The 27,796-nt window shown below is 42.7% G+C and overlaps 1 protein-coding gene across 2 annotated transcripts; it reads right to left on the bottom strand.

Moving 5' to 3' along the window:
* Positions 1 to 25,049, bottom strand: NHERF1 (NHERF family PDZ scaffold protein 1). Of its 2 annotated transcripts, XM_056549549.1 has the most exons (7): positions 24,643 to 25,049; positions 21,085 to 21,120; positions 14,588 to 14,749; positions 11,029 to 11,182; positions 9,645 to 9,685; positions 6,964 to 7,068; positions 1 to 914 (listed from the first exon to the last, which is right to left on the bottom strand). In XM_056549549.1, exons 1-7 carry the CDS (start codon positions 24,922 to 24,924, stop codon positions 741 to 743), a joined length of 954 nt encoding a protein of 317 aa, XP_056405524.1. In that variant the 5' UTR covers positions 24,925 to 25,049; the 3' UTR covers positions 1 to 740. The 2 variants fall into 2 exon arrangements, with proteins under 2 accessions (XP_056405524.1, XP_056405525.1); XM_056549550.1 differs by lacking the exon at positions 14,588 to 14,749.
* Positions 25,050 to 27,796: the final 2,747 nt, after the last annotated feature.

The following is a 27,796-nucleotide window of genomic DNA, read 5'->3' as shown; positions in this document are numbered from 1 at the left end:
TAATGTAAATGTGGATTTCCCCTTTAATATATATTTCCAAACAGAAAGATAACTCCATAATGCAGCAGAACTTAAAAGATATATGTATTGAGCTACATAGCAAAATATCTGGTTACAAAGTTAAACAAACCATTTGAAAAATTTTAACAGACAAAATCAGTGTAAAACTGGAAATTCAGCAGGACCTTAAGAGTCTCTAAAGTTTAACTTAACAGAAAGAATCAGCTTTTAGGCTGCTTAATGCAAATTTTCTCCATAAAATGAAAGGCTTGTTCCAATGAGCAACCTGATGCCTACTAAGACACCAAAGCAGAACTTCTGGTCAAACTTTCAGTGATGCGACTATTGGGCGGGGGGACTTGTTTTGCTTCTGCAGTTAGGGACCAAAGATCGTACAAACAGAAGAGGAATGCAATCAATGAAATGTTACCATGGCCCATCAAAGCCCCCACATCAACCTGTTAAGTGTGGTGGCAATAAAAATATAAAACTTAGCAGTTGCCTGTGTCAGCAACATGGGTTACTGCTGCATGGTTCCATTTACATTTCAATTCCAGAAAATGTGGACGGATTCACATGTTAACAAGCATTTTCCATCACTGACCAACCCCACAGAACAGGGGTAATAACCAATCTCTGCAGAAAACAGGAACATGATGTAGAGAGCGGCTGGGATAACTGCTGATTCATATCACAGGAATAGTGCTGGTGCAGACAAGGGCAATTGGGGTATCTTCGTCTTACAGACTACTGAAAACTTCTTTTCTTTTACTCCAGTCCATAGTTGGTGCCTTTTTTTGGGAGCGTTTTTGATGGGCTCGCTCTTTAGCTACAGCCAGTGACATGTTAAGATCCAGGGTTGCAGCATCAGGCACGGGGTCAGTGTTTGGTACTGGGCCAGAGTCTGAAATGTCCTAGGAAAAAAATAAAAAATAAAGAAGTATATAATAAAATGTCAAATCTTCTATTCACAGGTGTTTGTATTCAAAATAAATAAGACAAAATTTGACCCTTGTAATGGAGTAGTAACTGTCCTCCTGGAGATATTAGATAGATAGGAAGCACACTTAGTGTGCGAAACAGGAGCTCGGTCGCACATCATTATCCCCCCCACTACCCTCTCCCTTTGTTATATTGTAACGTGAGTATGCTTCAATAAAGAAGAACATACCAGCTGAGATGGTGAGTTGCAGATTTCTTCTCTTTGAATACCATATCAAAATCTTATTGTGTCAGAGCACCATCAGCAGCACCTAGCTACACCGACGCATATCAAACACGTTAGTTTCCTCCATTAGCACAGTGCCGTGCTACTTCTTGTATGAACTATATATTTTTTTATATCTACCGACACACACACACACACACACACACACACACACACACACGTGTCAAACTTGGGAGCTCATGTACAGCAAGCATTTCAGTAGTAAATATATTTCTTCTCTGCTCACATCAGTAAATCAGACACCAGGGTAACCTGCACTAACCTGAATATACAGGTAGATCACAGCATTAGGTCAAATCAGTGGAGCAGCTCTTGAGGTCAACTGTAAATTCTTTTTTTGGCACAATGGAGGCAGGCCTCTGCAGTATGAGCATTACTTTCTCCAGCCTGCTCCGGCCAACCACCGCCTTAAACCAGCGAGATTAAAGCAGGGGTGAATATTCACGACAGAGTGGTCACAGTGGCCAGAGCCCAGTGGGAGAAAGCTCTGCTCATACTGCAGCATTCCCCCATAAAATGCTCCCCCAAACAAGGAATTTATGATATGCAGGAGGGGAGTGGGGGAAAGACAGGGTGCTCTCTAGTGCAATACATTTCATACAATGTGGTTAACCCTATGGCCCAGATTTATCAAACTTTGTAAGAGAAAAACTGGAGTGATTTTTTCACAGCAACCAATCACAGATTACCTAATGCGCTCTGGTATAGTGAAAGATGAGCTGGTTGCTGTGGGAAAATCAAACCACTTTTACTCACAGTTTGATAAATCAGAAAATCGGAATACAACAGGAGTAAGAATCTCTCAGGAAACCTTGGCAGACAGGTTTGCTTTGACGCTAGAACCAGTTCGTGGAAAGGAGCAACCTGGGACAATAAAAATAAATATTTTGACAGAAATAACGGACAAGATGTTTCGAGAAGTGTCCACTTCTTTCTATGGACCAAGGAAGAGAAGTGGACACTTTTTGAAACGCAAACCTGTTTAAGGTTTCCTGAGTGATTCCAAAAGTGAATTTATTAATTGCCCCTACATTAGCAATAAGAAGCATCTCTCAAAAACTGCTGCACAGTAAGCAGCATTTAAGACAGGGTCACCCGCACTATTTACACGTATATTTAGGTTAATGCAAATGACCCTGGTGTCAGATTCCATCTAATTATACATTTTCCTACTTCTAGATAGCTTTACTACCAGTTAACACTTTAACAATCATCATAGGCAAGTCTAGAAGTTTAGAGTTGAGGGACCATACAGTTAAAAAATTGGCAAAGTTCTTTAAATTTATGCAAGAGACTTTCAGATTGCCCTGCACCATAGATGCCAAGGTGAGCCCATGTAATTTAGTGACCAGATACACCATATGGGCAAAAGTATTGGGACACACCCCACAATCATTAAATACAGAAGTTTAATTCAGTCCAATTGCCCCAGGTGTATAAAATTCAGCACCTACCAAAAGTAGTCTACCTTTACAGACATTTGTAAAAGACTAGATAATTAAAGAAGATCTCTCCTAGATCATGGAGCTGGAGGCTCCGAGTGTACAGAGTGACGACCACGGGGCCGGAGTATCATGATGTCACGACTCCGCCCCCTCAATGCAAGTCTATGGCAAAGGACGTGACTTGCCCCAGTGCACAAAGCAAGGTTCATATTGGCATCGTTGAGTGCTTCTGATGTAGAAGAACATGTCTGGCTTGCACAGCACCATGATTCCACCCTCCTTCAAATATTCACCCAGAGGAGTATTTGTGAGGTCAAAGATTTTCAGATGCACTCCAAAATCGTATAATGTTGCCCCAGAAAATTGGAAGCTATATAACTGCAGAAGAGAGACCAACTCTATATTAACCCCTAGATGTCACTGTGCCCTGGTACTTATCTGCATGTCATCTGCTATTATCAGCTACTGTGCGCTAACAATGACCAGTGCAATCCCAATGCATAGCACTGAACAGTAAAAGCAATCAAAATGTACTTAAAATGTGAATAAAATGGCAGCATTATCCCCTGGTGAGCGACTATACATACACTATATGCATCACCATTCTCTTACCAAAATGCACCTTTGCTTTTGTAGACAAAAAAAAACCTTGTACCGACCCTGGTACTATGCCTAGCAAAGTTCTGTGCACAAGCTCTTTTCTTAGGAACAGGACTTGTTCATAGAGCTTGGCTTCCTCAGCAACCACACTGCCCAGCACGTGGCCTACGCCTCCCCAAGCTGGAGCTGAAAATCAAGCAGTATTGAAGTATGGAACTCACACTTCAGGCCCAAATAGGCTGAGTCCTTAAGGGGTTAAAAAGACTAAGACAATTTTATTTTTACAATAATATATATTCAAAGAATTGACCACACCTCAAGGGTACCGCCCAAGTGGGCACACAATGAAAAGGAGATTGAGAACAGTTTGTTTGAAAAAAAAGTAAGTACATTTATTAAAATACAAATACATAATTAAATACAAATATAAAAACATATTAGAGCAATACTGGTATTGAGTTGTAATTAATCTGCCATAGGGCCCTAATGGCAATATATTTATAATGTATAAGGCACTGCCAAATTTGTGAAAGCAACTGTTAATCCGGCAATCACTTGTAAATGGAATAATAGTCTCTGTACTTTGTAACTTAGACTGTCCAGAGGCTCTATATAGATGTAAGTTGGTTCTCATCGTGTCTCAAGCCGTTGGTCCCGTTCTGCGACGGGCCGATGGTATCGGGTCTTACGTTTATTGCAGAGTTGCCGATCAGGGCTTCATATGCTGGTTCTCATGAGCCTGTTCTTTGCGGAGTTCTGGCATGAGACTCCTCTGAGCGGGGTCTGGGCTGTTGGTATGTCCGTGTCGGCGTGACACGACCCTCGCTTGGATCTTTGCAGATAGGATACTCGTGGTGCATGCAGCAGGCTGGAGATGCTCCCGGTGAGTAAAGCTATTGGTTTAGGAGACCAGGTGCAGTAATTGGCCTCCTTTTCTTTGATAACGGCTTCTTAATAAACGGCAGTGCATTCCTGTATTGCTCTATTTAGATAGAATTTAGAGCCTAGACGCGTTTCAGGGTGCTGAAGATGACCCCTTCCTCAGTAGGCAAGTCATCTTTACTTGCCTACTGAGGAAGGGGTCATCTTCAGCACCCTGAATTTAGAGCCTAGACGCGTTTCAATCTGAATAGAGCAATACACAACACAAAGAACAGGCTCATGAGAACCAGCATATGAAGCCCTGATCGGCAACTCTGCAATAACCGTAAGACCCGATACCATCGGCCCGTCGCAGAACGGGACCAACGGCTTGAGACACGGTGAGAACCAACTTACATCTATATAGAGACTCTGGACAGTCTAAGTTACAAAGTACAGAGACTATTATTCCATTTACAAGTGATTGCCGGATTAACAGTTGCTTTCCGGGCTATCGGCATTTTTTTACAAATTTTTTCACAAATTTGGCAGTGCCTTATACATGATAAATATACTGCCATTAGGACCCTATGGCAGATTAATTACAACTCAATACCAGTATTGTTCCAATATAGACTTTATATTTGTATTTAATTATATTTTAATAAATTTACTTACATTTTGTTCAAACTGTTCTCAATCTCCTTTTAATTGTGAGCCCACTTGGGAGGTACCCTTGAGGTGTGGTCAATTCTTTGAATATATATATTATTGTAAATTTGGATCGGTGGGGATCGATCTATTGGCCGCATTTAACCTCGGATACTTTGGTTGTGAGCTGCACACATTTTGCTTTTTGTGTCAATTTTATTTTTAAGTTTTTGTTTTTTCCTCCTTTCCTTCAAAAAATCATAACTTTTATAATTTTATCCACAGACTATTATGGGGGCTTGTTTTCTGCCTGACCAGTTGTCTGTTTTAGTGCCATCACTCACTTTACCATAAAATGTATGGCGCAACTAAAAAAAAATACTATTTGTGTGGGGAAATTTAGAAAAAAAACAAAAACGCAATTTTGCAAATTTTGGAAGGTTTCATTTTCACACCGTACAATTTACGTAAAAATGACATGTGTTCTTTATTCTTTGGGTCAATACGATTAAAAGGATACCCATGATAACATACTTTTCTATTACTGTTGTGCTAAAAAAAAATAAAATAAAATACCCCTCTCACTTTAATTTTTTCCGTATAAGGGCTCATTTTTTGTGCTGTGATTTCTACTTTTTATTGATACCATATTTGCTTATATACAACTTTATACATTTTTTATCAATTTTTTGGGGAATAAAATATTTTTAAAAAAAGCAGTCATTTTAAACTTTTTTTACGTTCACCGAATGGTATCATTAACATTATATTTTAATAGTTCTGATATTTACGCACGCAGCTATACCAAATATGTATACTTTTTAATTTTGTATACTTTTAATTTTTTACACTTTTTTGGGGGTGAAATAGGGAAAATAGGACAATTTACGTTTTTATTGAGGAGCAGTGTTATCGATCATCTTCTGCTCTGGTCTGGAGGCAGGTGAGGTGACCGCTCTGGATGATCGGATCGTCGTGGCTGCGCTGCGGGCGATCCAATCATCCATTTTAGTGTCTGCAATGCTGCAGATGCCGTGATCTGTATTGGTCACGGCATCTGAGGGGTTAATGGCGGATATCCGCGCGATCGTGGATGTCGGCCATTACAGGCGGGTCTCTGGCTGCTATCAGCAGCAGGACCTGCCGCGCATGATCCAGACATCGCTCCGATGCACGTGGTTATGTATAGGACGTAAATGTACGTTCTGATGCGTTAAGTACCAGCTCACCAGGACATACATTTAAGACCTGCGTCGTTAAGGGGTTAAAGGGGTACTCCAGTGGAAATCTTATTTTAAATCAACTGGTGCCAGAAAGTTAAACAGATTTGTAAATTAATTCTATTAAACAATATTAATCCTTCCAGTACTTAGTAGCTGTATACTACGGAGGAAATTTTCTTTTGGAATTTCTTTTCAGTCACGACCACAGTGCTCACTGCTGAAACCTCTGCCAATTTTAGGAACTGCCCAGAGCAGCCTATGTTTGCTATGGGGATTTTCTCCTGCTCTGGGCAGAGGTGTCAGAAGAGAGCACTGTGGTCGTGACAGAAAAGTAATCTAAAAAGAAAAGAATTTCCTCTGTAGTATACAGCAGCTGATAAGTACTGGAAGGATTAAGTTATTTTTAATAGAAGTAATTTCCAAATCTTTTTAACTTTCTGGCATCAGTTGATAAAAAAAAAAAAATTAAAAATAAAGAAAAAAAATAAAGTTTTCCACCGGAGTACCCCTTTAAAGGATACCTCCGGAATGTAAAACGTATCCCCTATCCTAAGGATAGGTGATAAGTGTTAGATTCCCCCACTCCCTGCATGGAACGGGTATTTTCAATCACCGCCGGAAGTGGCGGCCGACATGCCCCCTCCATGCAGTTCTATGGTAGAGCCAGAGCGCGGCTTTCGGTAATCTCCGAGTTTGCCACAGAACTGCATGGAGGGGGCATGTCAGCCACACCTTCGTGCTGTGGTCGAAAAACGCTTGTTTCATGCAGGGAGCCGTTCTGCAGATCGTGGGGGGCCCCAGCGGTCAGACCCCCACCATCTAACACTTATCCCTACTGAGATCCAGCAAGCCTTTTTTAATGAAATTATTATATAAGTAAGTAGATATACAGTTCCCGAGGCCTGGCCACAAGCTTACCTCATGATCATATTAATGATTTAATATCTTACATTACCTTTTGACTCTCCTGTGGTGACATATCTATTGGCAGAAGTTCAGGAGAAGACACAGGGGAGTCACTAGGAGCATCAGTCTCCAGAGGTGCATCCGATATTTCCTCCTACAGCACAAGAGAACACTAAAAGTTGAAGCATTATGATCATAAAAAAAAATTAAAAAAAAATTATAAAATATATACATATACACACACACACACACACACACACACACACAGGTTGCAAGTTTTGATCAGTCATGGTCTCAGTGCCGTGACTCCCACGATTACTTAATACTGCTGTTTACATGGGTCATTGCAGGAGACAGGCTCCATAGACTTTAATGAAGTCTCTTACCACATGATGGATTAAGTACAAAGCTGATGCGCACTTCACCCAGTTCTACTACTCTACTCATTGTGTTGGGCATTTCATTTTATTATTTTTTTTTAAACTTCTAAGTATCAAGTATCATGCCCCTGATGCAAAGTAATGTAGTTAGTTCATTTACTTGTTCTCTCAGGAGTGGATCGTTCACTCTTGTTTTCCCATTGTCCCTCCAGGTTCAGCATTGCTCTGCAGTATGGATGACTGCCGTCCCGAGCCTTTCCCAGGATCCTGTCCGGCTCGAGACAACAGCTGATCAGGGGGCATGGCTTCTTTTTGTCTTTCCTGACAAGGCAGCCTCCTGATAACATTGAAATTAAAAAAAGCACAAACGGATGCGCTCCGTAGTGTAACACCAAAGGTGAGTTGGTAACGCTAAGTGTGAATTGCGCTTACCACATGAAGTTGTACTCCAACCAAGTACAACAATGGAACAGGGCGTATCATCAAAGGGTCTCTGCAGCTTCGTCCCGCTGAAATAGAATCACGATAAAAACAAGCAATCTCCAGGTAGCAGAGCGGGATCAATGGAAGCGCTGAGACCAGATAAGTTAAAAGGATTTATTTCCCATAATGCAACGCGTTTCACGGTCACCCGCTTCCTCAGGCATGTTGGGTTTAGCAGATTACAAGGTATATATAGGGAAAAGGGGTTAACCCCTTCAAGGAGGAAAATTAAATTAACCCCTTGAGGGGTCAAGCCCTTTAAGCCCTTCACAACAAGATAGAAGCACATAATAACATCACAACAAAGTACCCAATAAAACCAATACAATACAATTAAAAACAAATATTAAAAATATTATAGTACTATATATATATAAAAAAAAAGAAAAAAAAATTAGTTTCTTTTTTTTTTCCTTCCCCTTTTCCCTTTCTCCATTGTTCCCATTTTTTTCTCCTTTATTTATTTATTTATTTATTTATTTATTTTTTCCTCTTTCCTCTTTTTTCTCTTCGATGTTTTAACAGGCATTTTCCAGTGTCTCATTAAGACCATCTGGAAATAAAGTAAGCAAAGAAAAAATCCAGAAGGATTCCCTATTATTTAATCGCTGTATACGATTATGACTAAAAACTGGAATAGTTTCTAGTATAGTCAGCTTTAAAACATCAATGCATCTATCATGTTTAAGAAGTAAGTGGCGTGAGACACTATGTAGAACAAAACCATTTTTAATGTTAGATCTATGTTTGTTCATACGTGACCGCACCGTCTGTACGGTGCGGCCAACGTATTGAAGCCCACACGAGCAAGTAGTATCTATCTACTTACTTGCTCGTGTGGGCTTCAATGCGTTGGCCGCACCGTACAGACGGTGCGGTCACGTATGAACAAACATAGATCTAACATTAAAAATGGTTTTGTTCTACATAGTGTCTCACGCCACTTACTTCTTAAACATGATAGATGCATTGATGTTTTAAAGCTGACTATACTAGAAACTATTCCAGTTTTTAGTCATAATCGTATACAGCGATTAAATAATAGGGAATCCTTCTGGATTTTTTCTTTGGTTACTTTATTTCCAGATGGTCTTAATGAGACACTGGAAAATGCCCGTTAAAACATCGAAGAGAAAAAAGAGGAAAGAGGAAAAAATAAATAAATAAAGGAGAAAAAAATGGGAACAATGGAGGAAGGAAAAAAGGGAAAAGGGGAAGAAAAAAAAAAAAAGAAAATAATTTTTTTTTTTTTTTTTTTTATATAGTACTATAATATTTTTAATATTTTTTTGTTAAAATTTAATATTTGTTTTTAATTGTATTGTATTGGTTTTATTGGGTACTTTGTTGTGATGTTATTATGTGCTTCTATCTTGTTGTGAAGGGCTTAAAGGGCTTGACCCCTCAAGGGGTTAATTTAATTTTCCTCCTTGAAGGGGTTAACCCCTTTTCCCTATATATACCTTGTAATCTGCTAAACCCAACATGCCTGAGGAAGCGGGTGACCGTGAAATGCGTTGCATTATGGGAAATAAATCCTTTTAACTTCTTATCTGGTCTCAGCGCTTCCATTGATCCCGCTCTAATACCTGGAGATTGCTTGTTTTTATCGTGATCCTGATAACATTTGCGCTCTATCTGGAAGTGCTGTAGTGCCTGCAGTGACGCATTGAACGCGGGCTGATGGGACATCCAGATGGATTGCACATGTCAAATGAAAAGTCCACCCATGAGAGGCAAAACAAAGTAAATGTGCTAACTACATAACTTTAAAGTAAAAAAATAAATAAATAAAAAATTTACTGAATTACTCCTTCTACATAAACTACTATGTAGAGCAAGAAATAAAACTGAGGACATACATTACCTTTTCAATGCTTCCATTGGCAACTTTTTCTGGTAAAGGACCTGAAAAATTATAATATTTTTATTAATCCTACATCTGTCAAATAAAATCATCCATTACAAATGCACAGCGGATCTGGCGTTTGTGATTGCACCCCAACAAAAAAATTCTTACTACAAATTCAGGCAAATAACATGCTTAGAATTGCTGCTAGAGATGAGCGAATTTACAGTAAATTTGATTCGTCACAAACTTCTTGGCTCGGCAGTTGATGACTTTTCCTGCATAAATTAGTTCGGCTTTCAGTTGCTCCGGTGGGCTGGAAAAGGTGGATACAGTCCTAGGAGACTCTTTCCTAGGACTGTATCCACCTTTTCCAGCCCACCGGAGCAACTGAAAGCTGAACTAATTTATGCAGGATAAGTCATCCACTGCCAAGCAGAGAAGTCAGTGACGAATCGAATTTACTGTAAATTCGCTCATCTCTAATTGCTGCCATACAGCATTGGCAAGGAGTTTGTATGGCTTTCCTCTAGGTACTTTAGAGCAGTGGTCTTCAAACTGTGGCCCTCCAAACTACAATTCCCAGCATGCCCGGACAGCCGTTGGCTGTCCGGGCATGCTGGGAGTTGTAGTTTGGAGGGCCACAGTTTGAAGACCGCTACTTTAGAGTATGTTCACACAATGCAATTTCCTTGTGGAATTTCCTTAGAAATCCCAATTCAGAGTCCGCAGAAAGAATAGACATGTCTATTCTTTCGGCAAAGTCTGCACGGAAATGCACTGCTGTCTATGAGACTGCACATTTCAGTGCGGTCCTAGCTCTGCTGTCGGGAATGTCCGCACGGAAACTTATTGTGCAAAATAGCCTAAGTCTCTCCCATTCAACATAGGAAATTGGCCCATATGTGTATGTGTTAACCTATGGATGGGCTGCCATGTTTGGTGACAGTCTCTTTACATTGCTGTGAAAATATGTGGCACTATACAAAAAATAGGAAATAAAATCCAGTCAGATGATTAGCTCTGCTGTACAGCCACATTCATTTTCCATCAGGATATTTAATTAGAAAATGACTCTGTACAAACATGTAGGGGATTATTCTGAAGATCCCCATAGTAACTCAGGAGGGAGAAAAGCAATAAAGAGCAACAACAAATCCATCCATGAACAAGTTAAAAAGCCTGTATTGTGGCGAGATTGTCAGAGGGTCAAAGATCAGAAAGGGTTTAGATCAAAAGCTCATAGCAAACTGCTAGATGAGCAAATTGCTAGATTCCTTTATACAGCCCCCACATGTAACAGAACGTCCAGCTCTGATTCATTCCTTGTAATCTGCTTAAGCAGATTATAGACTGGGGATGGGAAGCAAGCACCAATCTGTCACAATCCAATCTCATTCACCTGTCAAATGTTCCCGTCCAGGTGTCACATGACATTCCTGGAAGTATTTATCAGTTTCTGGATCCACCACAAGCAGAGTTGTTTCATCACCCCCTGTTTTGATGGCACTGACCACATCAGCATGCTGTTTTCCCAACATGCTTTCCCCATTTACCTAAAAGAAAAATAGAAAGGTGGTACAATATTAGTACATTAAGATTGCTGCTACTTTACTTTCTATTTCCTGCTATGAATATAAACACATTTCCAACTTCTTACAGAGTTATCTAACCCCATAATGACACAGGACATAAATGTATGTCCTGGTACTTAAAGGGGTACTCCGCCCCAGGCATCTTATCCCCTATCCAAAGGATAGGGGATAAGATGTCAGATCGCCGGCGTCCCGCTGCTGGGGAGCCCTGGGATCCCCGCTGCGGCACCCCGCCATCATTTCTGCACAGAGCGAGTTCGCTCTGTGCGTAATGACGGGCGATACAGGGGCCGGAGCAGCGTGACGTCATGGCTTCGCCCCTCATGACATCACGGCCCGTCCCCTTAATGCAAGTCTATGGCAGGGGGCGTGATGACCGCCACGCCCCCTCCCATAGACTTGTATTGATGGTGGCGGGCCGTTACGTCACGGTGGGCGGAGCCGTGACGTAACGATGCTCCAGCCCCTGTATCGCCCGTCATTACGTGCAGAGCGATCTCGCTCTGTGCAGTAATGATAGCGGGGTGCTGCAGCAGCGATCCCCAGGGTCCCCAGCAGCGGGACCCCGGCGATCTGACATCTTATCCCCTATCCTTTGGATAGGGGATAAGATGTCTAGGGGCGGAGTACCCCTTTAACACACGTAAAGTCCAAAATTGCTACTTTTTTGTAACATGACATTAAAAATATATTTTTTTTTAAATGAGATTAAGGAGTCACGTATATGCAAAAGTGGAACCGATAAAAACTACAGATCACGGCGCAAAAATGAATCATACAGCCCTGTATATGGAAAATTTTGAAATTGATAAGTAGTCTTAATAGTGCAATTTTAAACATACTTAGTTGGTAAAAAATAAAAAAAATAAAAAAAGTTCTTTCATAAAAAGCAGTATAATAATAGGAAAGTGTATGTAATCATGGGTATCATTTCAATTGTATTGACCCACAAAATTAATAGAACAAGTCATATTTACTGTAAATTATACAGCATGAAAACCTTCCAACCATAGACCTCATATGGGTCTATGGATGGAAATTAAAAAAAATAAAAAATAAAAATTTTAAAAAAAGTTATTTTTTAGCAGGTGAGGAGGAAAATAAACGAATATGCAAAAATAAAATGGTCGGTGTTCCATGCAGGGGAAAAAGTATGTAGTGGGATCAGGAGCTGTTTTGGAACCCCCTTTAGAATAGTTGCCCTATTTATCTTTTCTGGGTCCAACCTGTCCTGCAATAAAAGAACAGTGGTTTTGTAATAATACCTGTGGTGCAGGTTATGCTAGAGCATGTGAATCAGCACTGACTTTCAGGCTGAGTTTACACATATTATAGGTCAATATTTTTAGCCAAAACAAAAAGCTGCACCTAACTGTACTGAACCACTTCTGGTTTTGGGGAAAAAAAAAAAAAAAAAATACATTTCCCCAATATTATTTTGGTCAGTAACATCTTCACACACAGGTCAAGTCATAACACCACAAGTCACATGAGTAATAAGTGGACAGGGCTTAGAGGGGACGTGGCCAAGTGGATTTAACATAACTTATGCCAGAAATATACTCCAGGTCATAACGATCTCTGATTCAATGTCTGGTGCATGGACAGCGATGCGTCAAATTTATTAGGATACTTGTGCTGATGAATTCGACTTCTGAAGACTTATGGTGTGTGAAAAGCTAGTCTTCATTATCCCCACCATAGCGTAAACCCAGTCTCAAACTAAAAACATTTTCTAGTATTACATCTCCAACCATGAAAAATGTCTTTACACACACCGACAAAAAAAAAATAAACCATGCAAATTGATCACAACCATCACTTTATAATAATCAGCAATTGTTGCTTCTGTTACACCCATTGTATAACAATTCTCTGATCTTATTTGGAAGTCTTCTGTAGAAGTTCCTTCAAATTTTTAGCACATTCAATCTGCTTTCCAGAAAATCACCCCATTTATTTGTCCTTAAAAAAAAAAAATCCCAGTGGAGTACCCCTTTTTAAAGTCAACTGGTGCCAGAAAGTTAAACAGATTTGCAAATTACTTCTATTAAAAATCGTAATCCTTCCAGTACTTAAATGCTTCTGTATGATCCACAGGAAGTAATTTTCTTTGAATTTCCTGTCTGACCAGTGCTCTCTGCTGACACCTCTGTCCATGTCTGTTCAGCAAGGCTCAATCATCTCTACCCTCTCAAGCACGGCACCGTCCAGCACAGCTACCTTTAAGGTTGGTATATTACCTGGGTGTGGTGTAGGGTACACACCAGCAGACACCTCATCAGGGAGCACCCCCTGTGTTTTTCACCCCTTCTCCTAAGTCTCTGTCCATCTCAGGAACTGTCCAGAATAGGAGAAAATCTCCATAGAAAACCTATCCTCTTTGGACAGTTCTTGACATGGAGAGAGGTGTCAGTAGAGAGCACTGGTCAGACAAAGGAAATTCAAAAAGAAAATAACTTCCTGTGGATCAAACAGCAGCTGATAAGTACTGGAAGGATTAAGATTTTTTAATAGAAAGTTAAACAAATTTGTATATTACTTCTGTCACCAGTTGATTTAGGGGGGGGGGGGGGGGGAAATAAAGTTTTCCAGTGGAGAACCCCTTTAAGAATTGAAGACTTCACCTGCAGTTACTAGTTTGACCATTTAGGGAGTTTTTACATGGGATGAAAATGCTTAGCAACAGTAAATTCTGAACTAGAAGGAAGCAAAACTAAGGTACTCAAGTACGAAACTGCATCTGACGGCTCATCCATCAATTCTTTTAGTCTGCAGTAAAGCAGTTCTACTACTTTACTGCAGACTACAGATTTGGTTTCAGACTGTACTAACAGCAACCAATCACAGCTCAGTTTTCACTTTACCAGAGCTCATTAGCTGAGCTGTGATTGGTTACTGTGAAAAAATCTCTCCACTTTTTATCACACAGTTTTATAAATCTGGGCTAATATGGTTTAAATGCACATTTAACTTCCCTATTGGAGTAAATGGGGGTTTCCACATGTAAATCAGCTGCAGAAATTCCACAGCATATTCAGACACAAAAGCACAATTATATTCATAATTACTTTGTTCGCAAGGTTGAATTCTATGTGTTGATCCAGAGGATTTAAAAAAATAAATAAAAAATCTTATGGGGCAAATGCCAATTGCCACATCTAAATATGGCAGTCAGAATAAATCCCTTGAATAACGCTCAATTCAATACATGTAATATTATATTTTTTCGAGAAAAACCCTTAATTTTTCTCAGTAAACACATTTATCATTGATTCTTTGCCATAAAAAGATGGAGGAGAATCTCAGGTCTATTTTTCCTTTAGCATATGCTGAAAGAGTGTAGATCCTGGAGAAGGTTCATACCTCCAATATTCGATCTTTTGGAAGGAGTCCAGACCGTTCAGCAGGAGAGTCAGGATCGACTGCCCGGACATACTGGCCTGGATGATTCTTGTCACTGTGCAGATTGAATCCATACCCACCAGAGCTCTTCTTCATTGTACAAAGCCTGGGACGTCTTTCACTCTGAAAAGAGACATCAATACTGTCCACACTTGTGCTTATTTGTCAAGGTTGTTACCTAACAGTCTGAAAAGTTTTAGGCACCACCCAAGCAAATAAGATTAGGAAGGTAAGGCAAGTCCTTTAGCGGCCACACCCTAAACGCTATAGTTTGATTACTTCCATTATACAGGGCATACATTTCCCAGCATGCCTAGATATACTATATAAATCAGCTCTCTTCTGGCACCCGAGTAGGCGAAAGTGACAATAGAAGGAGAATTACAAGAGGTCTTCTAAAGCAGATATGGCAGGATTCAACTTTCTGAGGCTTTGTAAACAGAACAAAAAACGTTTCTTTTACTACCAGCCAAGCAAGATGCAGGAGGAGGATTGAGCGAAGTAGTGACTTGGCAGTTTAACAAGAGGAAGTGCTGAAGCCACCAAGACGGTGACAAGCTGTAGAGAGTGGAAAATATGAAGCTGCAGAACATGCACAGTAAAGCATTAAATATACATGCAGAGTTACTCGGTCTACTACAACACCTCTATTAGATAAAATAAAGAGATTAATCTGTCCATTTGTTGCAATGTAGCTTTCAAAACACATTTATTAGGTTTAGAGACACTGCAGCTAAAGGTTAAACCAACTAACATCTGTAGTAAAGAATTAGAAAAGTACATTAAGAGAGATAGAGATTATATATATATATATATATATATATAGGAGGGAGAGAGAGAGAGAGAGAGAGAGAGAGAGAGAGAGAGGGAGAGAGGGAGAGAGAGAGAGAGGGAGAGAGGGAGAGAGGGAGAGAGGGAGAGAGGGAGAGAGGGAGAGAGGGAGAGAGGGAGAGAGGGAGAGAGGGAGAGAGGGAGAGAGGGAGAGAGGGAGAGAGGGAGAGAGGGAGAGAGGGAGAGAGGGAGAGAGGGAGAGAGGGAGAGAGGGAGAGAGGGAGAGAGGGAGAGAGGGAGAGAGGGAGAGAGGGAGAGAGGGAGAGAGGGAGAGAGGGAGAGAGGGAGAGAGAGAGAGAGGGAGAGAGGGAGAGAGGAGAGAGAGAGAGAGAGAGAGAGAGAGAGAGAGAGAGAGAGAGAGAGAGAGAGAGAGAGAGAGAGAGAGAGAGAGAGAGAGAGAGAGAGAGAGAGAGAGATTAGTGTTAGTGTGCACTGTTATGGGGTTAAATGAATGGATTATGAATTACCAATAGAATCAATGTAGTTAGAAACACTGTGGCCGACATTTATCATTGTCTTTAGACAGTTTTTTGTGTCTAGAAAAGGCGCAAAAAAGTCGCAAGCAAGGTTTATTTGCGATTTTTGGTTTACCCATTTCTGTAGATTTTGAGTTACAATACGCTGATTTTTTTGTGAAAAGGCACAAAGCCACTGAAAAGTCTCTAAAACTACACCAGCCCAGACTTAGCTTTTTGGTGTATGTGAAGAGAGAAATTTCAGAATATATGTACCTGCACAAAATTTATCAAATGCGCTGTGACCATTTAATAAATGTGTTGGTCCTTCACATTAACAAAAAAAAAAAAAACAAAAAAAAAAGTGTACAAAATGCTTCACTTACACCTACAATGATAAATGCCGGCTTGTGTGCGTACCTGAAATAAACTGAATAGACACAGGTGTAATATATATTACACTTGTGTCTATTGCTGGCAACAGCTGGAGGTTCTTTTTTACTGACCACAGGAATCTCCCTATAGGATATACCAAGATACCTCTGTTCATGAACGACACCTCGCTCATAAACAATTACCATTAAGGGATTTAATCGATTTCAGACCCCCATAGAATAATATGTATTTGAATATATAGGAATTGTTTTATTTATAGTTCAGGCGACCTATACAGTTTTTAATGACATGTTTTCCCATTCTTTAGCCACCAGCATGATTCGGACAACAATTTTCATATAGTAATCTGATTTATTGAACATCTGCAACATTCAGGAACTTCAGTTTATTTCAGGTATGGACACAGTGTTTCTAAGTACATTGGTTCTATTGGTAATTCATAATCCATTCATTTAACCCCATAACAGCGCACACTAATCTATATATATCTTTTTGGTCAATTTAGTACAACTTACAGGGAAGTGTACTAAGAGTGTAGCAGCAGTTTATTGGGGTAACTACCACAATCGTCCTGATCTAGCGCTAGTGACAACAAATAAAGCTGGCCTGCAGTAAAAATACATTGTAATGTACTGTTCTTTAACTAGTACTGGCAGAATCATTTCTATTAACCCCTTCCCGCAAATGGACGTGTATACACGTCCAATACATTTTCTATCACCATGTCCGTTGGCATGGTGATAGAAACGTCATCTCAGCTGTCCTGGACAGCTGACTGATGACACTATGCAGCAGGGGACCAATCAGACTGGTCCCCTGCTGCTGATCATTGTCATTAGTCAGTCACTGACTAATGACAAGGACTTGCAGGGTTCCGGGCTGATCGGGTCTCTGGTGACCCGATCGCCCGGAAAATAGGGATGATCGGAGCAGTCAGAGACCGCTCCGATCCATCCAGAGTGATAGGAGCGAGGTGGCAGCTGCCACCTTGCTCCTAAACCCCTGCCATTGGTCATTAGGACTAGCGACCAATGGCAGGAGGGGGGCGGGAGGTTAGAGGTGAAATCCCCACTCTGCCCCGCCCCTCTGGATGTTGGGGCGGAGGGGGGAGATGGCGGATGGTCCTGGGACCCGCGGCGGTATCCGGACAGACAGCGCGGGACCGGCGGAGGCAGCGGCGGACGCAGCAGTCAAGATCAGCGGTAAGTGATCTTCACTGCTGCGTTCCAGGAGTTGCCAAACTACAACTCCCAGCAAGCCCAGACAGCCAAAGGCTTTCTGGCCATGCTGGGAGTTGTAGTTTTGCAACATCTGGAGGCCCACAGTTTCCAAACTGTGCAGTGGTGTCCAAACTGTGCTCTTACAGATGTTGCAAAAACTACAACTCCCAGCATGCCCAGACATGCTGGGAGTTGTAGTTCTGTAACATGTGGCCTTTCAGATGTTGCAGAACTACAACTCCAAGCATGCTTGGACAGTCTGGGCATGCTTTGAGTTGACGTTTTTGCAACATCTGGAGGGCTACAGCTTGGACGACACTGCACAGTGGTCACCAAACTGTGACCCTCCAGATATTGCAAAACTAACTCCCAACATGTCTTTCGGCGGTCTGGGCATGCAGGGAGTTGTAGTTTTTCAACAGCTGGAGGCACCCTTTTTGGGAAACACTGAGTTAAGTAAAAAAACTCAGTGTTTTGCAACCAGTGTGCCTCCAGCTGTTGCATAACTACAACCCCCAGCATGCACGGACAGCCAAAGGGCATGCTGGGAGTGTTAGTAGTATGCCTCCAGCTGTTGCATAACTACAAGTCCCAGCATGCCCTCAGTTGTCACTGCATGCTGAGAGTTGTAGTTTTTGCAACGGCTGAAGGCACACTGGTTGTGAAGTTTGTTACCTAACAGTGTTTCGCAACCAGTGGGCCTCCAGCTGTTGCAAACTACAACTCCCAGCATGCACTGATAGACCGTACATGCAGGGGGTTGTAGTTTTGCAACAGCTGGAGGCACACTGGTTGCGAAACACTGAGTTAAGTAACAAACTCTGTGTTTGTTACCTAACACAATGTTTCGCAACCAGTGTGCCTCCAGCTGTTGCATAACTTCAAACCCCAGCATGCACGGACAGCCAAAGGGCATGCTGGTAGTGGTAGTTTTGCAACAGCTGGAGGTTTGCACCCCTCCAAGTGAATGTACAGGGTACATTCACACGGCAGGGGTCTACAGCAAGCTTCTTGCTACAAGTTTGAGATGCAGAAAGTTTTCCACCGCAGTTCAAACTCCCATCGGGAAGCTCGCTGTAGACCCCGGCCGTGTGAATGTATCCTAAAAACACCACACTATACTACATTACACAAAATAAAAAGTAAAACGCTACATACACACATACCCCTACACAGCCCCCCTCCAAATAAAAAATTTCTCATATGACACTGTTTCCAAAACGGAGCCTTCAGCTGTTGCAAGACAACTCCCAGTGTTGCCTGGACAGAGATTGACTTTCCAGGCATGCTAGAAGTTTTGCAACAGCTGGAGGCACCCTGTTTTGGAAACACTGCCATAGGGCATTTTTGGTATCGGAGGCAAGTGTCATTCTTGCATCCGGTTCCGTCCTTATGCAAATTCCTTATTTAGGCCTTGAATGCGCATGGCGCGCTCACTTCAGAGCCCGGTCGTATTTCAAGGCAACAGTTTAGGGCCACATATGGGGTATTTTCGTACTCAGGAGAAATTGCCAACAAATTTTGTGGGGCTTTTTCTCCTATTACCCCTTGTAAAAATGTAAAATTTGGGGGAAAACCAGCATTTTAGTGAAAAAATAAAAATCATTTACACATCCGACTTCAACGAAAAGTCGTCAAAAACCTGTGGGGTGTTAAGGCTCACTGGATCCCTTTTTACGTGCCTTGAGGGGTGTAGTTTCCATAATAGTATGCCACATGGATTTTTTTTGCTGTTCTGGCACCATAGGGGCTTCCTAAATGCGACATGCCCCCCAAAAACCATTTCAGAAAAATTCACTCTCCAAAATCCCATTACCGCTCCTTCCCTTCTGAGCCCTCTACTGCGTCTGCCGAACACTTTACATACACATATGAGGCATTTCCTTACTCGAGAGAAATTGGGTTACAAATGTTGGGGGGGGGGGGGGAATTTCTCTCCTTTTACCCCTTATAAAAATACAAAAACTGGGTGTACATGAACATGCGAGTGTAAAAAATGCAGATTTTGAATTTTCTCCTTCACTTCCCTACTATTCCTGTGAAACACCTAAAGGGTTAACACTTACTGAATGTCATTTTGAATACGTTGAGGGTGCAGTTTTTATAATAAGGTCATTTGTGGGGCATTTCTAATAAGAAGGCCCTTCAAATCCACTTCAAACCTGAACTGGTCCCTGAAAAATTCAGATTTAGAAAAATTTGTGAAAAATTTGAAAATTGCTGCTGAACTTTGTAGCCCTCTGATGTCTTCCAAAAGTAAAAACATGTCAACTTTATGATTCAAATATAAAGTAGACATGTTGTATATGTGAATCAGTATACAATTTATTTGGTATGTCTATGTTCCTTACAAGCAGAGAGTTTCAAAGTTCGAAAATTGCTAAATTTTCTAATTTTTTTTAATGAGATTTTGGAATTTTTCACCAAAAAATGATGCAAGTATTGTCGAAATTTTACTGCTATGTTAAAGTAGAATATGTCACGTAAAAAAAAAACTCGGAATCAAATTCATAAGTAAAAGCATCCCAGAGTTAATAATTAATGCTTAAAGTGACAGTGGTCAGATGTGCAAAAAACGCTCTGGTCCTTAAGGTGAAAATGGGCTTGTCCTTAAGGGGTTAATGTTGGCAGTGTGTGCCCATCAGCAACCAGCCACTAGGTTACTTTTTCTGCAAGGAGTTCTCTCCTTTTACTATCATTTTAGGTTAAATCTCTCCCAGTCTCTTAAGGGTCAGCGTATGCACCCAAATCATTCCCTTTCCAATCACCTGGTATGTCAGGCCATCACATCCTCATCCCCTGGTGGTCTTCACCCCCTAGTGGTTCCACAGCATTCCAATGAAGGGGATTTCTGCATCTGCTTTGTTTCTGTGTATGTCCCCAGCTTTCATCGAAGCCTGTTTCTGCCTTCTCCCTTGTATTTAATTGCCTCGTGTTTGACTCTGGCCTGACTAACAACATGTGCTGCTTTCCTCAATAGGTTTGAGACCACAATAGGTTTGAGACCAGCCAAAGACTGTATGAAGGTAAATCTGTCCTCTCAGACGAGCCAGCAGCCATTTATACCGAGACTACTCCCAACATTAACAAACCCTGCAGTGAAGACCCCAGATCCTCATAGGTGAGGCTTAAAGGGTGAAAGCCAGGGGGTAGGGGAGTGCTCAAAGGGCTACTTACACAACACCCTTGTGGGTGGCCCAATGTCAGATTAGTTGGGTGAAAGCAGGTCCACACCCATTGCCTGTTACACTAACCTTATGTTTAGGTATCGTGTTATTTTGTTACACATGACCTTTGATCTTAGTCTATTCCAGGAAGCTCAATAAATGTAACTGGCAACACACACAACAATGTCTGAACCAGTCACCCATTAGCTCACTTCTCATTTTGCTGCACCCAGAGCTTTCACTACTTGAGAGTTAAATGTTAATATTGTAAAGGACTTGTATAAGTTCCAAGCCTCCTAGGTATACCCAATGAAGTCAGTATAACCAGAATGCGTAAGGGCTAGAAAGAGAAAAATAAATAAAAAATACACACACACACACTCACTCACCCTTTCAGCAACAGATTCTGTTGGCTCTTCCACTACCTGCAAACATAAAAGCAGATCAATTAAGTTATTCCGAGACTGTTCCACGAGCAGCACCAAAAGAAAAGATCCTCTTTATTTCCTGCATAGTACATTAGTGTGCGCATCTATACAGGTCTACCTCAGGAACTGGTCACAGCAGGAACAATTAACAGCTTTAAAACAGAATTAGATACATTCCTGGAACAAAATAACATTAATGCTTATGAACAAATATAAAATCCCATCCCTTCCCCAATATCACGCCACACCCCTACCCCTTATTTCCCTGGTTGAACTTGATGGACATATGTCTTTTTTCGACCGTACTAACTATGTAACTATGTACCTAACATACGAAAACTTGAAAGGCTGAAAAATGAAAAAGTGCTACAATACACGGTGCCTTCTTGTACAAGCAAATCCGACAAATGCCTTACATATGAAGCACTTTTTTTTCTACATACAGGACAGACATAGAATGGAATGGTATCGAGTCAATCCTTTGACATGTCAATACTTAAATAGGCACTGTCAGATACAAAAACTTTTGATATGTTGTAAAGCATGCAAAACAAATCGGTTTTGCAATTGCTTTCATTAGAAAATTTTCAGCATTTCATACTGAAAATGCCAGTCAAAGAACTGCCCCCCCTGCCTGCTTGGACACATACTAGTCCTGCTGTGTTCAAGCATCATCACCTATGTCATGGTCACACTTCCTTGATTGACAGATGTGAGTGCAGCTAGAGGAAAACTCCTCCCACTGTCAGCTTGTGTCCCGCTACTGTCAGTGAGGACATGCTGGGAGTTGTAGTTTTGCTAATGTTAGGGGAAATGTGAGCAGACAGCATACTGAGGGAGGGAGCGGAGACTTGTGCAGTGAGGCCACGCCCCTCCCTTTGAGAGGAATTCAGACTAGTGAGCTAAATTAAAAGTAATAGAAAAATAAAGGTTCTAGACACATAAAAATTAGATGTACATGGTCAGGATTAGGTACTGAGTGATCTATTTAAAAAAAAATGTTTTGTTGGATCTGACGGGTACGCTTTAAAGGAGAACTGCAGCACAACCTTTTTAACTTCCCTTGTGCCCGGGCTGCAAAAACAAAATTTAACTCACCTTCTGACATCCCCCCGTTGCGCCGATATCGGCCTCCCGTTCTGCTCGGCTTCATGCTTCTTAGGCTGAACGTCGCACTGCAGTCAGAGTATCGCCTGCCGCATCGATGTCCAGCCTCGGCCGATGATAGGCTGAGCGCACTGTCATGTAATGAGCTCGGGCCCCGCCTTCTCCCTGCTGCCCAGGCTCCTTACATTACTATCACCGGCCAAGGCGGGACATCGCTGCAGACGACGATACGCTGTGACATTCTGAGCCTAAGAAGCATGAAGCAGAGCAGCACCAGAGGACTGGGATGCCGATACTGGCACAACGGGGAACGCAAGAAAGAGTGAAAGTTTATTTTTTTCAGTTTTTGCAGCCCAGGCACAGGGGGAAGTTAAAAAGGTTGCGCCGCAGTTCTCCTGGCATCATAAAGGATCATGGAGATTTGCTAATGTCACCCAGTACTAGCATAGTACAGACTAAACTTTTTACCAGAATTTCTCTTTAAAGTATTATTGTTATATGAAAAAAAACTTTGGAAGTTCTAAAAGCCAGTGATGTGCAAGTCAGCACTCTTCACTCCCAGTCCGTCCGCTTCATTCAACTTATCCACTGCACATATATTCCCACGCTGATCCCCCGTTCTGCCTTTATTGTTTAGTAGCAGATTTCTTCAGTGGGCGCTCCGGTGTTACATGAATAGATGTCACATGACACCCACAGCCAATCAGCGGTACTCAGGAGTACAGAGCATGAAAACAGAGGCTGCTGATTTGCTGCTCATGTAACACCTCAGCGCTAACTGCATGCAGAGCAGGGCAACAGAACGGGAAAGGAGGTGGAGGTAAGTAACACTGTTTTTTCTCAAGCCCTACTTGAAAACCATATTCCATGGGATGGGGGCCACCTATCAAATAGAGGGGTATTTCCTTACTCCTGGGGACTTCCCAACCAATTATTGGTGGCTTCTACCCAACAACCCCCACCACTAAATAGAAGCACACAGTAGGGCTGGGCGGTATACCGATTCATACCGAATTTTTTTGGGCTGCACGATATGAATTTTCCCCCATACCGCAATACCGGTTGGGCCCCTCCCCCTCGGGAATGTACTATCAGCCCAGCACTGCGCTGTCCCCAACGTGACCCGCCAGTGCTGTTCTGCACCCCCCCCCCCACCCCCCCCCCCCCCCCCCCCGCTAATTAATGATCAGCCCAGCGGGGCACTACTCACAGATGTCACGTTCAAGCACTGCCCTCCTCCTCTTTGTTGGGGGCCGCCGGGCGCTGGAACTCACTGTACGCCAGTGGTCTCCAGCCTGCGGACCTCCAGATGCTGCAAAACTACAACTCCCAGCATGCCCGGACAGCCAACGGCCAGTGATAGGCTGAGCCCACTGTCATGTAAGAAGCTCTGGCCGGCTTCTTACATGACAGTGGGCTCAGCCTATCACTGGCCGGGGCGGGACGTCGCTCCGGCCGGTGACAGGCTGACGGCTGTCCAGCGTGTGGCCGACGTAGGAGAGTTTAAAATTTATTTTCTGTATTTTTTGCAGCCCGGGCATAGGGATACAGCGGACAGCAGTGGTCTCCAACCTGCGGACCTCCAGCTGTTGCAAAACTACAACTCCCAGCATGCCCGGACAGCCGTTGGCTGTCCGGGCATGCTGGGAGTTGTAGTTTTGCAACAACTGGAGGTCCGCAGGTTGGAGACCACTGGCGCACAGTGAGTTCCAGCGCCACCGTCCCCCAACAAAGAGGAGGAGGGCAGTGCTTGAACGTGACATCTGTGAGTAGCGCTGGCGGGTCACATGATTTGGAGGGGGGGGGTTGCTGAACACTGTGTGCGAGTCACATGATTGAGGGGGGGTGAAAATACCGTCATATACCGTGGAACCGCAGTAAGTTGAAAAAAAAAATTTCTGTGATACACATATTTGGTCATACCGCCCAGCCCTACATCCCAGACAAGATATTCGATCACTATAGGATTTTTGTGTAGACTACCGTGTCACCATCCAACAATGCCAGGGTTCTCTTGGCATCATTTACAACTTATCAAAGATCTTGCAGAGGATATTGAAATCTGCCGCACATCCTGCAATGTGAAGGCCACTCCCCTTTGCCAAACATACATAAAAAATAAAAATGGTATTTGTTTAGGGAAAAGTAGCATAGACCTTACTGTGGTACTAAGGTTTTTACAGTTACACATTATGACGCCATCAGGACACACAGAACTAAACAGTACTTAGCACCTTCACCCAATTTTTACTCTGACTTCATAGGGAGAGAAACAAAGTTGCGGGTAAAGGAGGTAAATGATTCACAGCAGAACACAGGTGGAAGCGCAGCGCTTGTGACGTCACTCTGCGCTAAGTGACGTCACAGCGGCAGAGGAGACCCCAGTCACCTGCGGCAGCCACATATACACACCTGAGGCTTCTCCTGACTCATCTCCTCGGATCCTTCTACCTCTAGGACGAGCTTTTCAGTGGCCGCCCGGATTTTGCTGACCACCTGCTGGTGAGTGAGTTCTCTCACGTCCTCCCCACACACCCGAATTAGTCTATCTCCTGCCCGGAGTCCTGACTTCTCCGCGGCCGAGCCAGGCTCCACAAGTCTTACAAACTGCCCTGTCCGACTCTTCTCACTGTGCAGGTGGAAGCCGTAGCCATTGGGCCCTTTCTCCACAACGCACGTCCGTTCCGCTGTCATTCTTCTCCCGTTACCTTACGTCCTAATGTCCAGAAACTCTGAGAGAACGTCACTTATAACAGCGGCGGGACAACTACCCAGACTGACAGCGGCTCGCACCAATCACCGGACGCCCAGAATGGAACGGTGACCTCTGATTGGATGAGAAAGTTAAAAGTAAAGAGCTCATGCAAATCAAGGAGACAGTAAGCCACACCCACTTCTTGTTTAATCGCTGTAAATCACTCACATGACCCTGATTATTACACTGGAGCACGTGACCGGCAGAAGAGAACGGCTGACCCGGCGCTGTTCTGTGCTACACCGCCCTGTGGTGACCCGTGTGATCACTATCCCTGGTCAGTGTGCAGTGGAAAGAAACCTGTCACTAATCACCTACTGTACCATAAGTACCATGAAATGTCTACATCATAACTGTACCATACAGTACCATGAAATGTCTACATCATAACTGTACCATACAGGATGACGAATACTGTAGATTAGTGCTAGGATAGGCTAGGTTCACATTGCGGTTCGCATTCGTCCTGTTATGGGTCCAATCGGCTCCTCTTTTTTTTTTTCTTCTGATCGGACCCTGAAACGAGTCGGGTGCAAACGACTACGAAGGCCCCCATTCACTTGCTTGGTGTCTGTCGGTGATCTGGTAATTTTACAGGAATTTAGCAGAGAAGAAAAGTGCTTGCACTATTTTTTCTAAGATAAACCCCCGGTTTATACCAAATATGTTAATAATCTTTTTTTTTGTAAAATGGAAAAGAGGCATAGCACTGATCAGTATTATCAGCGATCTACGCCGAGAGGACAGACGGAGGCAGAAGAGAGGACCTCTGTCCGCCATATTGCCTGATCTGATCCCACACTGCAGAGGTTGATCAGATCAGCCATTAATAGCGTCGCATTGCCGCAGCTGCCGTGATCTGTGTTGATCACAGCTTCGGAGGGGTTAATTGCGGATATCAGCACGATTCCAGATGTCTGCCGTTACTGGCGAGTCCTTGGCTGCTCCACGGCTCGCATCATGTACAGGACGTAAATGTACATCCTGATGCGCTACGTCCCAGCAGAACAGGATGAACATTTACGTCCAATGTCCTTAAGGGGTTAACTGAAAGAGTTTCTGGTCTATGGAAACTTGAAAGGTTCCTCTCCCTCACCTACATTTCATCGGGTGTAAGTCTGGATGCCACTTACTTGAAGGTATCAGGCAGAGGGGCCCCAGGGGCAAGTCCGTCACAAGGATGGATGTGGCCCTGAGGATTCCCACACCTTGATCCAGTTTGCTATAGGGGCCGTCAGATGTGCTAGTTTCCCTAAAGTGTCACTTAGTCAATGACTTGACTTCACCTTGGTAGTGGTATCCATGAGCAAGAACTCCAGCTACCACTTGAGCTTGAACACGTTACATGGGGCTCATTATCATTAAAGGTATAAGGGCAGGAGGCTGCAGATGGAGAGGTTACCTCACTGCTGGCTAAACCCAGAGCAAAAACTAACCTAGCCCAGACCCCTTCCTGTCCCAGGGGACTAGGGTAGAAGGAGATTAGTCTCTACCTGATTGGCTGAGGACTGTTACCATGGCTAGCCAACAGTTCGTTACAATTAACTCTAACATAGCAGTTAAAGACTCAGTAGGCAAAAATGCTGAAAAATATAAATAAATACATTTTCAGGTAAAGACACAATAAGACTGAATTTTATCAGAGACAGGCACCTTAGGGGACAGCAACCATCCCAACAGAGTTCAGGCAGTGAAGGTATCCTGCTAGGAATAGAGCCATCAATTGTCTACATTATAACCATGCTATACAGTCATAAGGAATAGAGCCATTAAATATCTACATTAGAACTGTACTGTACAGTGCATAAGAAATTGCACCATTAAATGTCTATATTCTAATCATATCATATAGTCATAAGTAATAGAGCCGTTAAAAGTCTACATTATAAGCATGCCATACAGTCATAAGAAAAAGAGACCTTAAAGGGGTACTCCGCTGTCCTGCTTCCGGAGCTCCGCTACCCAGCTTCCGGAAGTTTACTGTTCTGAACGCTGTGTGCGGGCTTCCGTGTTCAGGGCCGCCCCTCGTGATGTCACACCCGCCCCCTCAACGAAAGTCTATGGGAAGGGGGCGCAACGTCACGAGGGGGCGGGCGTGATGTCACGAGGGGCGGCCTTGAACACGGAAGCCCGCACACAGCGTTCGGAACAATAAACTTCCGGATGCTGGGGAGCGGAGCTCCCGAAGCAGGGCAGAGGAGTACCCCTTTAAATATCTATATTATAACTGGACCATACAGTGCACAATAAAAAGTGCTATCAAATGTCTATGCCATAACTGTAATCTAATGTCTACATTATAACTGTACCACAGAATGCATAAGGAATAGAGCTATGAAACGTGTACATAATAGCTATACAGTGCATAAGGAATTTAACCATTAAATATCTACATTATAACTGTACCATACAGTGCATAAGGAATAGAGCCATTAAATGTCTACATTATAAATCGAGATTTTCCTAGCTAATGTGACGGAAAATATAAGTTATATGAAGACAGGAGGCGAGTATCTTGCATTAATCTTTCTTTATTAATGCCCATAGCAGAAAAATTAAAACTTTTATTTTAATGTATTCAAAGAAAAACTTTCTCGAAACTACAACTCCCAGCAGTCCCTTTGAGGTCTCAATAGCCAATCATAGCCAGGTGGCTCATATAAAGGGGCTGCAGTGTCATAACTCCTCCTCTTTCTTGACTCGACGCCATAGCCGACACAGGATAACCGGACCTGGACTTCCTCTTGACTCCACGACTCCACGACGGACCTCTGGAACCGGAACGCCGATGCGTGAGCAGTCTCCAGACCG

Source organism: Hyla sarda, chromosome 13, assembly GCF_029499605.1.
Source record: "Hyla sarda isolate aHylSar1 chromosome 13, aHylSar1.hap1, whole genome shotgun sequence".
Lineage (NCBI taxonomy): Eukaryota > Metazoa > Chordata > Amphibia > Anura > Hylidae > Hyla > Hyla sarda.
The sequence above is the reverse complement of the archived record's forward strand: the minus strand, read 5'-3'. Positions and strand labels throughout refer to the sequence as shown.